Consider the following 12,027-nt stretch of genomic DNA (forward strand, 5'->3'; position numbering starts at 1 on the left):
AGAAAGGATCAAATCGAAGCCAACTAAACGGATGCCGTTGCTATTTGAGCCTCCTGGTCCCCCCACCATCCGTTGGTTTAGTCAGGGTCTTAATAGCACTTGAATAGCATCGGATGACAACAGAAACAAGAACTCTGTCCTATTTGACTAGAACTCTACGACTTTCAAAAATCAATTGGATCAACAGACGAAAACTCGGAACATCATCATCTACAATGACACGCGCTGCAGCAATTTGCGTCGCGCACGGCGGAGGTACGTTGAGCTCCATTGAAGACCGATGAAACCCCCAGTGCTGACTTACACATCTTAGGTCCCATGCCTGTTCTTGGAGACCCTGGTCACGCATCCATCACCGCATCACTCCAAAAGCGCGTGCCCAAGATTCTGAAGCTCAACACACCAGACGCACCCAGAGCTATCGTGGTTGTGACAGCACATTGGTCAGAGGGTGCACCGACCATCTCATCAGGGGATCACCATGACCTGTACTATGATTACGGCGGTTTCCCGCGGGAGGCATACTCACTCAAATATCCCGCTCCGGGATCGCCAAGTATCGCAAATGAGTTGAAGCAGGCTCTCGAGAAAGAGGGTCTCTCACCGGTAATGAACTCACGTCGTGGTAAGTACAAGCAATGGCACGCAAGCTGTAGTAAACCTAGATTAACGTTCAACCCAGGTTGGGATCATGGCGTCTTCATTCCACTCCTCCTCATTCACCCAGCCGCCGACATTCCAGTCATTCAGCTTTCAGTACTGGCCTCTGAGGACCCCGAGGAGCACTTCCGCATGGGTCGGGCCCTCTCAGCTCTGCGCGACACCAACGTCGCCGTCGTCGGGTCGGGTTTTGCTTCGCTTCACAACATGGGGAAGTTGCGGTCACTCATGATGGGAGACCCGTCAACGGCAAAGAGGATCGGGACGCAGGTCAACGAGTGGAACAAGGAGTTGACGGGCGCCGCACTCCTAGAAAAGCGGGAAGACCGGATCAAGGCGCTGTCCAACTGGCGAAAATTCTCTCACAGTTACGAAATGCACCCTCGTTATGGCGCGGAGCACTTCATGCCTCTACTGGTATGCGCGGGTGCTGCTGACGACGAGGTTGGCCGGGAGTACAATGACGACTTCCTTGGGGCGGATATCAAGACATACTATTGGGGAGATGTACGTGTCTGAAATTATTCTAACTAGCACCTTGTTCCATCTATATGCCCATTCCGAAGCGCCAGTTCCAAATCCGCATCTATCCAAGCGGATTGTGGAGAGGGCGAGATACTTCCAGCCCTTCTATCCCATAATACATTTAACTCGTTATATCATGATTCTTTCAATATCCTCCTAGCCAAAGAACCCCGACGCCCAATGCTAATGGAGAAATAATACAGTCCCCTGAGTGGGAAAACCCGCGAACATCCTCCAGTCCCGTCCCACTGAAACATCTTTTGTGAGCGACAAGAGTACAGAAAGTGGTGTAAAACATTACAAATTAGGGGGCCACGCTAGCGTAGACCAGGTCAGACAAGATTGTTAAAACTTGCCTCCAATGCCCATGGCATCGACGACTTGAGCCTCTTTTTCGACGACCCAGCCGGTTTGCACGTAGTTGGAGAGCCAACTGACCTCGCGTCCACGGTGGCCATCACAGTCACGGCATCCGCGTCTCGCCATCTCGAGTCCCGTGACACCGTCCATGACGCCGCTTCTGCCGCCGACAGTCGCTCCCAGGCCAGTCCAGCTGAGGCGGCGGCTGTCCTTCCGGGATCGGCGCGTCTGCGCGTAGTTTGCCATGGCAGCGAGCTCGCGCTTCTCAGCAATATCGCGGTCGATCATCATGACGTAGTCGAGGATACTGCTGGGTGCTTGCGGCGATGAAGGGTCGGGGAAGAGGGCCGAGAGGTAGTCTGTCAGAAGCATCACGGGTCGCTGGTCGGGAACCCAGTGGCCAGAGGGTTGGGGAACCTGGTTCTGGATCACGAAAACGCCGCCGCAGAATCGGCCGTCAAGCTTCTTTTGAACAGAACGGAGCACACCCATTTGCGCAAAGGGGTCATTCGCGTAGGCGAAGTGCTCGATGTGAGGACCACGCTCTTCAACCACCGCGGTGGATCCATCCTCAAAGCGGGTGACCTTGCGGCTGGTTTCCCCGAGAGGCGCCACAAATTCCGAAGCCGCAGCACCAAAGGTGTAGATCTCCAGTTTGGAGAGCTTTTCCGCTTGAATGTCGGAGCAGAGGCGAGCGAGAACGTGCGCAACGGGCAGAGAGCCGTTGTTGTGGGCGAGTACGGCGACTCGGTGGACGGCGGCGTCCAGGAGGGCTGTGCGGAGCTCGGTGTAGAGGGCGCGCGAGGCTTGGGTGTCGAAAGGGAAGCACCGCTGGATGGCGAGGAGGAGCATGTCGAAGGGGAGTCCGTAGGTGGCCATCTGAATACCGCTGAAAGAGCGCCCAAAAAGGCGGGCGAGTCGAGGAATTGTGCAATGTTTGAGGTGTGTTGAGCTTCGTGAGTGTTAGTTTCCGTAGGATCGCTTCCAAAAGAGGTGAAAGAGAAGGGGACTTACCTCGTGCCCATCCCGCCAATGAAGATCCATCTCTCCTCATCATCGTCAATGTCTGTTGTGCTGTTTCCAAACTCGTCGCAGTTGGTCATAACTTCGTTTCCGTTCATCAACCAACTCAGACCCAGGACCATGCTCATTGAGATTCCTAGCCAAGCCCCGAACAAGATCCCCGGAAGAATGATGAACAAGGGAACCGCAAGCGTCACTATCCCAACTTCAACAATGGCCAGACTGAGTTGGATGACGATGTCCTTGAGGTGGCTCTTGGAAAGGTGCTGACGGTGGTTGGCGACGTGTGTTCTTAGCGAAGCCATCAAACCCGGCATCATCTGCCACATTTCCCGTAGATCTTCATGAAGCAATGGCAAAGTCGGCTTCTGTGCTAGTGGTACGGTTCCACAAGCTCCATCTATAAGTGGTGGTATGTATGTTACTGAAGGCCCGCATGTCTTGATCGGCCCGCATGTGCTGTTCCTTGGTGATGTGCGTGGTGAGCCGGTGGGTGACTGATACGATGGTGATCTCGATAGCCACGGCATGACAGGCGAGGTCGTGGGAGATCTTTTTGCTGCTATGAACGGCATCGAAGCAACCTCTCTGAGAAAATCCAAAAGGCAGAATGAAAGAAGGATATAGAGAAAGATGACAGATTGAGGTAGGGATGTAGCTAGTGAGCTCGGAACGAAAGGAAGGGGGTTCGATCAAGAAGTTAAGGTTACATCCATGAAGATTCACATGCAATCCCGTATTCTTTTAATCTTCGTTTCGTTGTTGTTGTTGATGTCTCGTCGTTCACGCCGAGTTTTAGTGCTCCCTCTCCCTTATCATTCCTGTTGCCGCTCGGGCAATCTTGTTGCAGACACCGGCGCAAAACGCTTGTTCGGTGGCGCATTCCTCGGCCAAATTCGCCCCGTGCCTTGACCATCTCGAATTAAATCGTACCCTATTTGAGCCAGAGTGAGAAATTGGTTTAGGAAGTCTGTTTGGGTTCTCGTCGAAGCTGGTTTGTTTACTTTCGAGCTCATCCTACTTACAAGACTTGCTGCGATCTCACGAGGGGTTCGTTGGACATTGTCTTCAAGAAAGCTGATTGGTGATGTTTTACACGATAAGTTGATGGTAATAATAGGAGAACAAGATCCCCCAAAAGCTAGCCTCCCTCAACCTTGCAGCCTTCAAAGACCTTGCAGCGGTCCGTCGATTCTCGTCCGAACTCTGAGCACAATTCAGATGGCATTGATCACCCCGGCTACTCGGGTTCCAGAGCCGGGTCGATCCCGTTGCGGCTGGAAGCCAGGGTCTTGCAGGAATTTCTTTGGAGTGAGTGGTGCACCGAGCAACAGACTTCCACCTTGCAGCCCTAAGAGAAAGAGGCGCACAGATGGGCCATTATTTCTGCCCGCTCTTCTTCCACTAAGCCGCTTGAGCTCAGGGTTCTGGTGAGCCTCAGGGGAACTAAAAGGCGAGAAGGCGATGGATTGTAAGCCGGTATTTTCGTCTAGGCTTTAGTAGCGGACTTTAGCCGCATGCTCCCTTGCATGTGAAGTTCTGACGTAAGTTCGTCTAGTCTCCCGCGCGCCCGGCAGAGCACGTTTTCCTTTGTGCCCGGATGGTGAGCTTCGATCTCCGATGGGGCCGTGATTCCGGCGTAAGACTCCAGTCGAGCTTCAGCCCACCACCCAGCGATGGGGAAAATGCGGGAGGACGAGGACCTCTTACACACTAAGTAAAACCAATTGGGGGTTGATCCCCAATATGATGGAGCAATTCAACCGTTTCAAGATCCCGAGGTTCCCATTTGGCACGGTATCTGCGGGTTAGGAATGGAACACTAATAACCCTGTGCATATATGGGTCCCGAGACCCTCGACGACGCATTACAGAGCAGCGCTTCCAAGGTGACCACATGCATTCTTTAGTAAGCTGGCCCGACTACTATCTTTGCCCAGGCACAGAGACATCTTTATCCAGGTGAAAGTTTGCCTGGAATAGGAGGATTGGATTGAGATCTTTCTTGCCCTGGAGGTCAACGCCCACTTTCAAACACGAGGCGTTCAGCTTCTGTCCAGGAAGGAGTGAAAGCACGGACTGAACGTGGCGGAGGATTGCTATAGGCTGACCGTTATCCGTTTATCATTGATGGACTTGAAACTGGTTCTTTGAGACTGTCTGGTGCGTTGCAAACAGATTGTACATACGGAGTAGTCTTATGGGCGTCAGCCTGTGTTACTATGGCACTGAAGCTTGCGTGGTAGGGGTAGAAGCTTGGTGGCCACGCCGCCTCACACGAGGCGTCTCTGCGGTGGTCTTGTCTAGCCTTCCTGCCTCCGTGAAGAATGGCATTGTAAGTGGCAAAGAGAATCAGCCACGCTAATCAGCCACTCGAAGCCACATTTTTATCATGTCCGACGAATCCAACGCCATTTAATCAGATAGGGGTTGCAGCTCTAGCAACCCCGTTGTCAGAGACGACAATCTCGAACAAGGACAAAATCACGGGTGTCAAGAATTTTTCGCTATCACGACAAATATCTAGCGAAAGATACGCATGTCTGAATGCACCCAACCTGCGAAATTCTTTACATAAATATGGAGAGATGATGAACCTTCCACTTCCCGAAGCCCATGAGGCTTCAAGCGCCATCCTTGTCTTAATGCCCCATCCGATCTTGAGATCGAGGTTCTGGGTCAAGCATTGCATTCCTTTTCTCTTCGGCAGTCCTCCACTTTAAGATTGTTAGTTGCTTAAATCCGAGATTCTCGCGAGTCGTACGAAAATCAATGTAAAACCCTGTCGGTGATTTATGCTCAGTGTCACAGCAATACTCGACAGGACAACGAACCACGATCTACAAGTGTCTACCGAGAATTCCTTTCGTGTGAATGACAATTGATAGTTTGGCTCTACTCAGAACTCACATTTCGTTTGAATGATCTCTTTGTCCATGGCGATGACATCGGTCACAACGACGAACGGAGTTACGGCAATACGCAGGTCAGCAAGTGGCATACTACAAATTACAAATTAAGTCAGAAACTAAGGCTATTGGCTGATAGTTACGGGGACAGTGTGACAATACCACAAAGTAAGGTAATTTGGGTGACCTGAAAGTTTATTGGACGATCAGCAACAGCCATATGAAATACACCACAAAAACATGGATCTTGAGTCAATATCCTTCCTGGTCTCCTTTCCTTGGCAGATCTAATTGCGACATTCTTTGGCTTCCCGATCTGGCCCTCGATAAGACCAGCCTCAAACTGTGACGGCAATTGATAGTTTAATATGCGAAGCCAGTAGCTTGCCTCTGAGGCCCTCATCGCCTGTGGGATGCCCGCACAACTTTGTTGATGCCGGCTCCTTACCTTAGTGGGCTGACATGATCTTACTGGGGTGGTCGAAGCAAATTTTGCTATTAGGGGCATTCATGTGGATTTGCAGAGTCATGAACTACGAAAGAAAACGCGAATGTATCGAACAACCCGCTCCGTGTCCTCAACTGGGCCGTCGACTGCTCACGGTGGCCACTGGGAGAAACATTGTCTAGAAAATTCACTTAGTATTAGAACGCTGAAATTTTGGTATATGCAGGCTTAATGCTATTCAAGGTACTATGTACAGGAATGCAGAAGTGAGGTCGAGTTCCAAAAGACGGAAACTCGTGCCCCTAGAACCGTGCACCGGGCATGACACAGTAAGCCTGGATTGCACATCTGGTGTCTATGATAAAAAGAACTCCAACTTGAGACTCGTGAGACCATCATGATTGAAAGGACCATCTATGACCGCTTAGTCTTACAACTCTATCTCTTCTCCATGGCTCGTTGCGCAACACTAATTTAGTGAGCAGAGCGGCGGGCCTTGCGGGAGCGGCGGCGCTTGCAGCCGGCGCTGGGGGCCTTGGTAGGAGTAGCAACGGGAGCAGCAGCGGAGCTGGAGCTGGCAACGGGAGCAGCAGAGCTGACAGCGGTGGAGAGGGTGGTAGGCTTGGCAGCAGCGGCGGAGGTGGCGATGGGAGCAGCAGTGGTGGTGGCAGCAGCGGAGGTGGCGGCGGCGGCGGCGGTGGAAGAAGCAGCGGGGGCGGCAGAGGAGGCGGGGGAAGAGCCGGAGCCGGAGCCGGAGCCGCCGGTCCAGACCTCAGGGCCGGGAGCCTTGTAGGTGGAGGCATCGGCGCTGTAGAGGTTGAAGTGGATGCCGGCGTCGGTGTACTTGTAGCCGGTGGTGAAGTCGAAGTTCTGGGGAGGAACATCGGAGCCGGTACCAGTGATCTCGAACTGAGCGCAGGCGGGGTAGAACTGAGCACCGCGGGCAGGGTTGACATCGTAGGTGGTGTCGGACTCGTGGTGGGCAATGATCTCCTGGCGGACGAGGTACTTGCCAGCCTTCAGGGTAGAAGGAATGGTGACTGAGGGAGACATACCCTTGTTGGCAACAAGAGTCTCAACAGCCCACTTGCCGCCCTCGTAGGTAGACTCCTGGATCTTGGTCCAGATGGCCTCGGCACCGCTGCCCTCGGTGTAGGGGGCGATCCAGGTGCTGATGGGACCCTTGTGGGAGAGGTCGATGATGTCGTCACCACGGCTGCTGTGGTACCACTCGAACTTGAACTCGTCACCGGCAGCGGCCTTGACGAAGCCAGTCTGGGCCTTGGCACCGTTGACGTTGCAGACAATGGCGTCGCTGGTGATGTCCTTGACGGGGTTGTTGTTATCGGGGGAACGGATGTACTTGGTGGTACCGGTGCCGGTGGAACGGCCATCGCCCTGGTCGGCACCGTTGACCCAGACGTCAATGGTGAGGGTGTGGGCGGCAGAGTAGCCGACGAGGGTGGCAAGAGCCGCGGCGGTGAATGAGAACTGCATCTTGATGGTGATGGGGGGAGTTTTCGGTTGAAAAGTGGTTGGATTTGAAGTGAAAGTGTTACTGAGGTTGTGCTTAGTGAGCGTGGGCGAACGTCTAGTTCGTAAATGAGTGTATGGCACAGCCAACAAGAGAGAGACTTGAGTACAGGGAAAGAATGACACCGATGTGATGATGAAGAAAGAGGTGGACAATTAAATGGTGTCCGGAAGCAGGACGAGGGACTTTTATAAGACGTGTCAATGCTGCTACGGTTGTATGTGATTAGAGCCCCATCCACAACATCTCCCGAGCTGTACGGTAGGCCAGTAGCCCTTCTTTCCTACCTCAATCTCGAATCATCTATGCCCATCTCCGACCCAGGCCCATCTGACCGCACTAAGTCAAGGTAGGCAGCCAATCTAGGACTGCATCTCGCCCCCCTCATCGCGCGGCTAGAGCTGGCGATTCCGTCAGTTGCCCAGCAAGACAGCCTGCCAGGGCCCCTGACCACTCCAAGTGGTCTTACACAGTAGTCCGCAATACAAAGTGTTGATGTGGACTCGTGGAGGGCAGGGATTTGCCCTGGCAGTGCGTATACTTCGATGGAGTCTTTCGTCTCATCCTCCTCTCCTGCCAAGAGCTGCAGGAACGCTGCAAGACGTAGAGAATGAGATGAGGCTAATGGGTCCGTGGGGTGTTCTGCCCGTGGATAACGTGTTGGATCCCGCTTGGCCCTGTCAAGCCCTGCTATTCGGCCGCAACCGAGGATGGATTCATTAATGAAGCCGTTGCGATTAAAGTGAGGATGGGGTCGTGAAACATGCAAACAGGGTGGTAGTGGATCGTGACGAGGCCCCTTGCAGCGGCGCGGCTAACCCAAACAACCTTCTTGGGCCTTGATTCCCGGGGTTGGAGCGACTGGAAGACCCGGTCGAGTGGCCACACCCCCTCCAGGTCTCCGACAGGGGCACCCTCGAAGGGCCATCATTCCCAAGCTGGTCAAGCACTCGCTTGAGAAACATGGTCGAAGAAATGGAGACTTTCTCGTTGGTGGCTCACTGCCTACTGGTGGACTTTGGAGCCACTTGACGGCTTGTCTCTGTAATCAGGCTCTTGGGGAGCAGTGGGGAGGTGGCATTAATAAAGTAGAATGCAGAAGAAAGCAGTTAATCGCCCAGTTTCAGGTCGTTGATGCACGACGCGGCGCTAGCATCGGCCATCACAAGTTGGCTATAATCCTCAGAGCCTCAGAGTGCTACGTCGAATAGCATTGGACCAGTCTTGAGAGGCTAGATCTGGAATTTGACCTGCTTGCCAGATGCCTCCAGTATGGAATCAAAAGGGCTGATGAGAATTGGATACGGAATAATGGCAGAATCATTCGCAAGGGCAGCTCGCCCGCTACGGTAAGGGTACCCAAAGCGCGATCTCCATGAGATAGGTACTCCGTACATAAGAGTGTGATGGTTGAAGCAAAAATCAAGACCTGGGGAATGGGTGGGGAGAGTGGCACAGACAAGAGAAAGGGATCATGGGAGATCGAGAGAATAGGAGAGAGCAAGAGAGAAAGCAGCGGAGATTACGGAGTATGGCGTGAAAATTGTGTCGGAGCCGGACCCGGACATGCACGTCAATCAATTTAGGGACCATTTCTGGGAAGCTGGCTGGGACTCCGGGAGCCTTTGTTGAACCGAGCTGAGAAGCCAACCTGATCTGAGACGAACCGTGAGGCCAGTCTCTTGGTAAGTTGGTCCCACCACCAACTTCCGAGCCATAAGGCATGAGCTTTAGCCACTTGACTCGGGGATTGGACGAATTGTACGGAGTACGGAGTATGGTGTCTGTGGACGAGGGACGGGAAGTGGAGGTTGAAAAATACTGTGACGATGATGGCATGTATGGTTCAACGATCGTATGTTGCATGATCTTGCTGCTGACCACAGAACATCATTGCGACTCTGAGGTGTCTGCATTGTGCTGGGGGTCCAGTCAAGAGGGCTGGCCGTTGGATAGTCTAGCCGCTACGGCGAGCTAAGCGGCGAGAACCACACTCGCCTGTTTCCCTGTTCGGGTTCCTGGTGCCAGTGGCCGTCGAAGAATTAAACATACGGGCCAACATCGTACAAGAAAGATTCGTCGAAGCGATAGAAGGAAACTGTGGGGGGTTTTGCTACTCGACTGAAGAGCAAACTCGATGAAAAGGGGCCAATTCCTCCCAGGCTGGTACGAAGAGACCAGTGTCCATTTAGGCATGTGGCGGTGGAGATTGAGTACAAGTAGTGTAGAAGAAAACCATGCTGGGTTCGGGAGACGGGCCAACTCGGGGGGCATGGCAAACTCATTTCGCAAGAACCTGGCAGATCCGCCCGATGTTGGTGGTGATGCCTGCTAGCAGGAATGCGGCGGTGCAGGTTTATTGAGTGGCCTGCGGTAGGCATCGGAGTATTTGCGTCCCGTCTGCAATTTTCTCCCGTCCACCGCTCAATTCTTTGCGGTGTGCGTTAATAGGGGGCGGCCGAGGTGAGTAAGGTATGAGTTGTGATTGTGGGAACTTTGGAAGCTCGGAAAGATTCCAGGCCCCGGTTCTGCTGAATAAGGAAAACATCATCCGCGGGATCCGTAGACGGGGAGTCGCGGCAGTCCTTTACACGCGACGCACTCATACCCGTACCAAGACTTTCGTATGCCTTCCAGGTTCGAAGTGAGGTGGACGTGTAAGGTATTAATAAGTTGCCAAACCTCTTCAGTCAGCCAAAAACGTAGTGTCACTGTGTCAGTCAAGCTTCGTGCCGGACTAAGACACGGGACCTGACAGCGCTTCTGAACCGAACTTGTGTTAGATTGGCGATTGGTGTGGCTCTCAAAAGCAACGGTGTGTCTCTCTTACAGTTGCCCTCCACATGACGGTTCTTGGCAGCGACAAATAAAAAAGGTGTATCTCTCGTGCCGGTGGGTGCCGGTGGGAGGTGGAACTTGGGAGTGGACGTATGGGCAGCGCGGTGGTGTCCAACCAGGGAGAAAAAAAGACCAAAAAGGGGGGATATTGGCAGCTCTGTCCCTATTCCGTGTGTCTGTGTAAAAAATGGCGTAATAAGAGGGGGAAAGAGAGATAGGAGGATGGATGCAGGTGGATTTTCAACAAAGAAGCATCGTGGACACGTACTATTGTCGACGTGGAAAAAGAGGGACGAATGTGGTCAAAATAAACACCATGCACAAGAGCACCACTTGTTATCCAGAAAAGCGGTTTACGGATACCTTGACGATAGAGTTATAGAAAACCTTGAACTCTATTGAGGAAAGACCTCTGTTTGTCGGCAAAATCGGCCAGGCACGGCAGGCGTTGCCGGATTCCCACCCTTTAACGCAGTATTTGTCGACGGCAAAAATGAGCCGGTGCGTGGACACTGGGCAGTCAATCATAGAAGCGGATCTTAAGGTTCTCTCGTTGCTGGGCATTGCCCTGTGCTCGCTTCAAATCGCATTCTGCTGCTCGTTGCACTTAGGCTTTTTTCCCGTTTCTTCTTCTTGGCAGCCGGGGGGATATTCACTTATTCTTGCCTTAGTCAGCGAATGGGCGATTGGAGAAAGGTCATCATAGATGCCTTAAAATAGAACCCCAAGTCGCCAGGCACAAAACAGCTCTTATCTTATCGCAACCAGAACCATCTCCAATCGTAACGTCACCGACGCAAATGTTCGTCGCGTACCGCCAACACCAATTCCCGGCGCATCGCACCTTCAATCGTTCCACGAACTGACCGAAAATAACCGAATATCACACCCCGAAAATCCTGCGGAATTCGAAAGAATACCTTCTATCGAAATGTCGGAACCTCAGAAGCCTGCGACGGCCGCACCCGAAAAGGTCGACGAGACCTACACCGAGAGCAAGGCCAAGTTTGAAGGGTAGGCCGGCCTGCGTGTCAGGTTCAACTTCGTGACAATCGCTCAAACATATTGCGTAGGAAGGCGAAGAGCGAGTACTTTGATCCTTGTCAAGAGCTTGCGCAGAAGAGCATTAAATGCCTGCACCGGAATGGGGGAGACAGGGCCATGTGCGGAGATTACTTTCAGTAAGTGGGAGTTGCTACCTTTTCTCTGTTGTTCAAGGCTCTTGGCCGCCTTCTGAGCTGCGCGAGAATACTGGACTGACTTGATAAACCAGAGCATACCGAGATTGCAAGAAGGCTTGGGTACGCTACCTTCCCTCCTCACTCCGTTGGCGCAGCTAGCCGTATTCTCAGACACTAATTCTATAGCAGTTCGACAAGCTCAAGGCAGACCGAAAGGCGCAGGGTGCTTGGTGGTGATGTGAATGGGTGTAAACGACGTTCGCCAATGCCGATATGATACCGAGACGATCCGAACCGAATCTAGTCGACAATTTTTTTGCGGGTGCAAGAAGATACGACATTGTACATTTTGTAAAACAACATGCATGCATGGAAGGAGTATTCATGTGTATGAGTAATTCGGTCATGTTTAAAGATAGATACCAGCTCTTCTCTTTGTGTCTCGATGGCTGCCCTTAGACCAAATCTGCCATGTGTCTGCAGGCGAAGGTATCTAAGTCCAGGTAGTGCCCTGTAGAGACTTAGTCACTGCATGCTCGACAACGTGCG

At 52.6% G+C, this 12,027-nt stretch overlaps 5 protein-coding genes across 5 annotated transcripts; 2 read left to right on the forward strand and 3 right to left on the reverse strand.

Moving 5' to 3' along the window:
• Nucleotides 1-215: 215 nt before the first annotated feature.
• CTAM01_13390 (uncharacterized protein) lies at nucleotides 216-1,179 on the forward strand (the record flags this gene model as incomplete). Its single annotated transcript, XM_060529394.1, has 3 exons — nucleotides 216-255; nucleotides 314-625; nucleotides 683-1,179. 3 exons carry the CDS (start codon nucleotides 216-218, stop codon nucleotides 1,177-1,179), a joined length of 849 nt encoding a protein of 282 aa, XP_060376039.1.
• Nucleotides 1,180-1,530: 351 nt separating this feature from the next.
• CTAM01_13391 (uncharacterized protein) lies at nucleotides 1,531-3,143 on the reverse strand (the record flags this gene model as incomplete). The annotated part of the gene is made up of 2 exons (XM_060529395.1): nucleotides 1,531-2,497; nucleotides 2,560-3,143. The coding sequence occupies 2 exons, from the start codon at nucleotides 3,141-3,143 to the stop codon at nucleotides 1,531-1,533; spliced, it is 1,551 nt and encodes a 516-aa protein (XP_060376040.1).
• Nucleotides 3,144-6,399: 3,256 nt separating this feature from the next.
• Nucleotides 6,400-7,422, reverse strand: CTAM01_13392 (glycosyl hydrolase family 61; the record flags this gene model as incomplete). The annotated part of the gene is made up of 1 exon (XM_060529396.1): nucleotides 6,400-7,422. One exon carries the CDS (start codon nucleotides 7,420-7,422, stop codon nucleotides 6,400-6,402), a length of 1,023 nt encoding a protein of 340 aa, XP_060376041.1.
• A 1,459-nt stretch (nucleotides 7,423-8,881) lies between these two features.
• On the reverse strand, nucleotides 8,882-9,325 carry CTAM01_13393 (uncharacterized protein; the record flags this gene model as incomplete). The annotated part of the gene is made up of 1 exon (XM_060529397.1): nucleotides 8,882-9,325. One exon carries the CDS (start codon nucleotides 9,323-9,325, stop codon nucleotides 8,882-8,884), a length of 444 nt encoding a protein of 147 aa, XP_060376042.1.
• Nucleotides 9,326-11,228: 1,903 nt separating this feature from the next.
• Nucleotides 11,229-11,715, forward strand: CTAM01_13394 (cytochrome c oxidase-assembly factor cox-23; the record flags this gene model as incomplete). Its single annotated transcript, XM_060529398.1, has 4 exons — nucleotides 11,229-11,311; nucleotides 11,371-11,478; nucleotides 11,571-11,598; nucleotides 11,668-11,715. 4 exons carry the CDS (start codon nucleotides 11,229-11,231, stop codon nucleotides 11,713-11,715), a joined length of 267 nt encoding a protein of 88 aa, XP_060376043.1.
• Between the last annotated feature and the right edge of the window lie 312 nt (nucleotides 11,716-12,027).

This window comes from Colletotrichum tamarilloi (genome assembly GCF_030869305.1).
Source record: "Colletotrichum tamarilloi strain Tom-12 chromosome Unknown Scaffold_94.1, whole genome shotgun sequence".
Taxonomy (NCBI): Eukaryota; Fungi; Ascomycota; class Sordariomycetes; order Glomerellales; family Glomerellaceae; genus Colletotrichum; species Colletotrichum tamarilloi.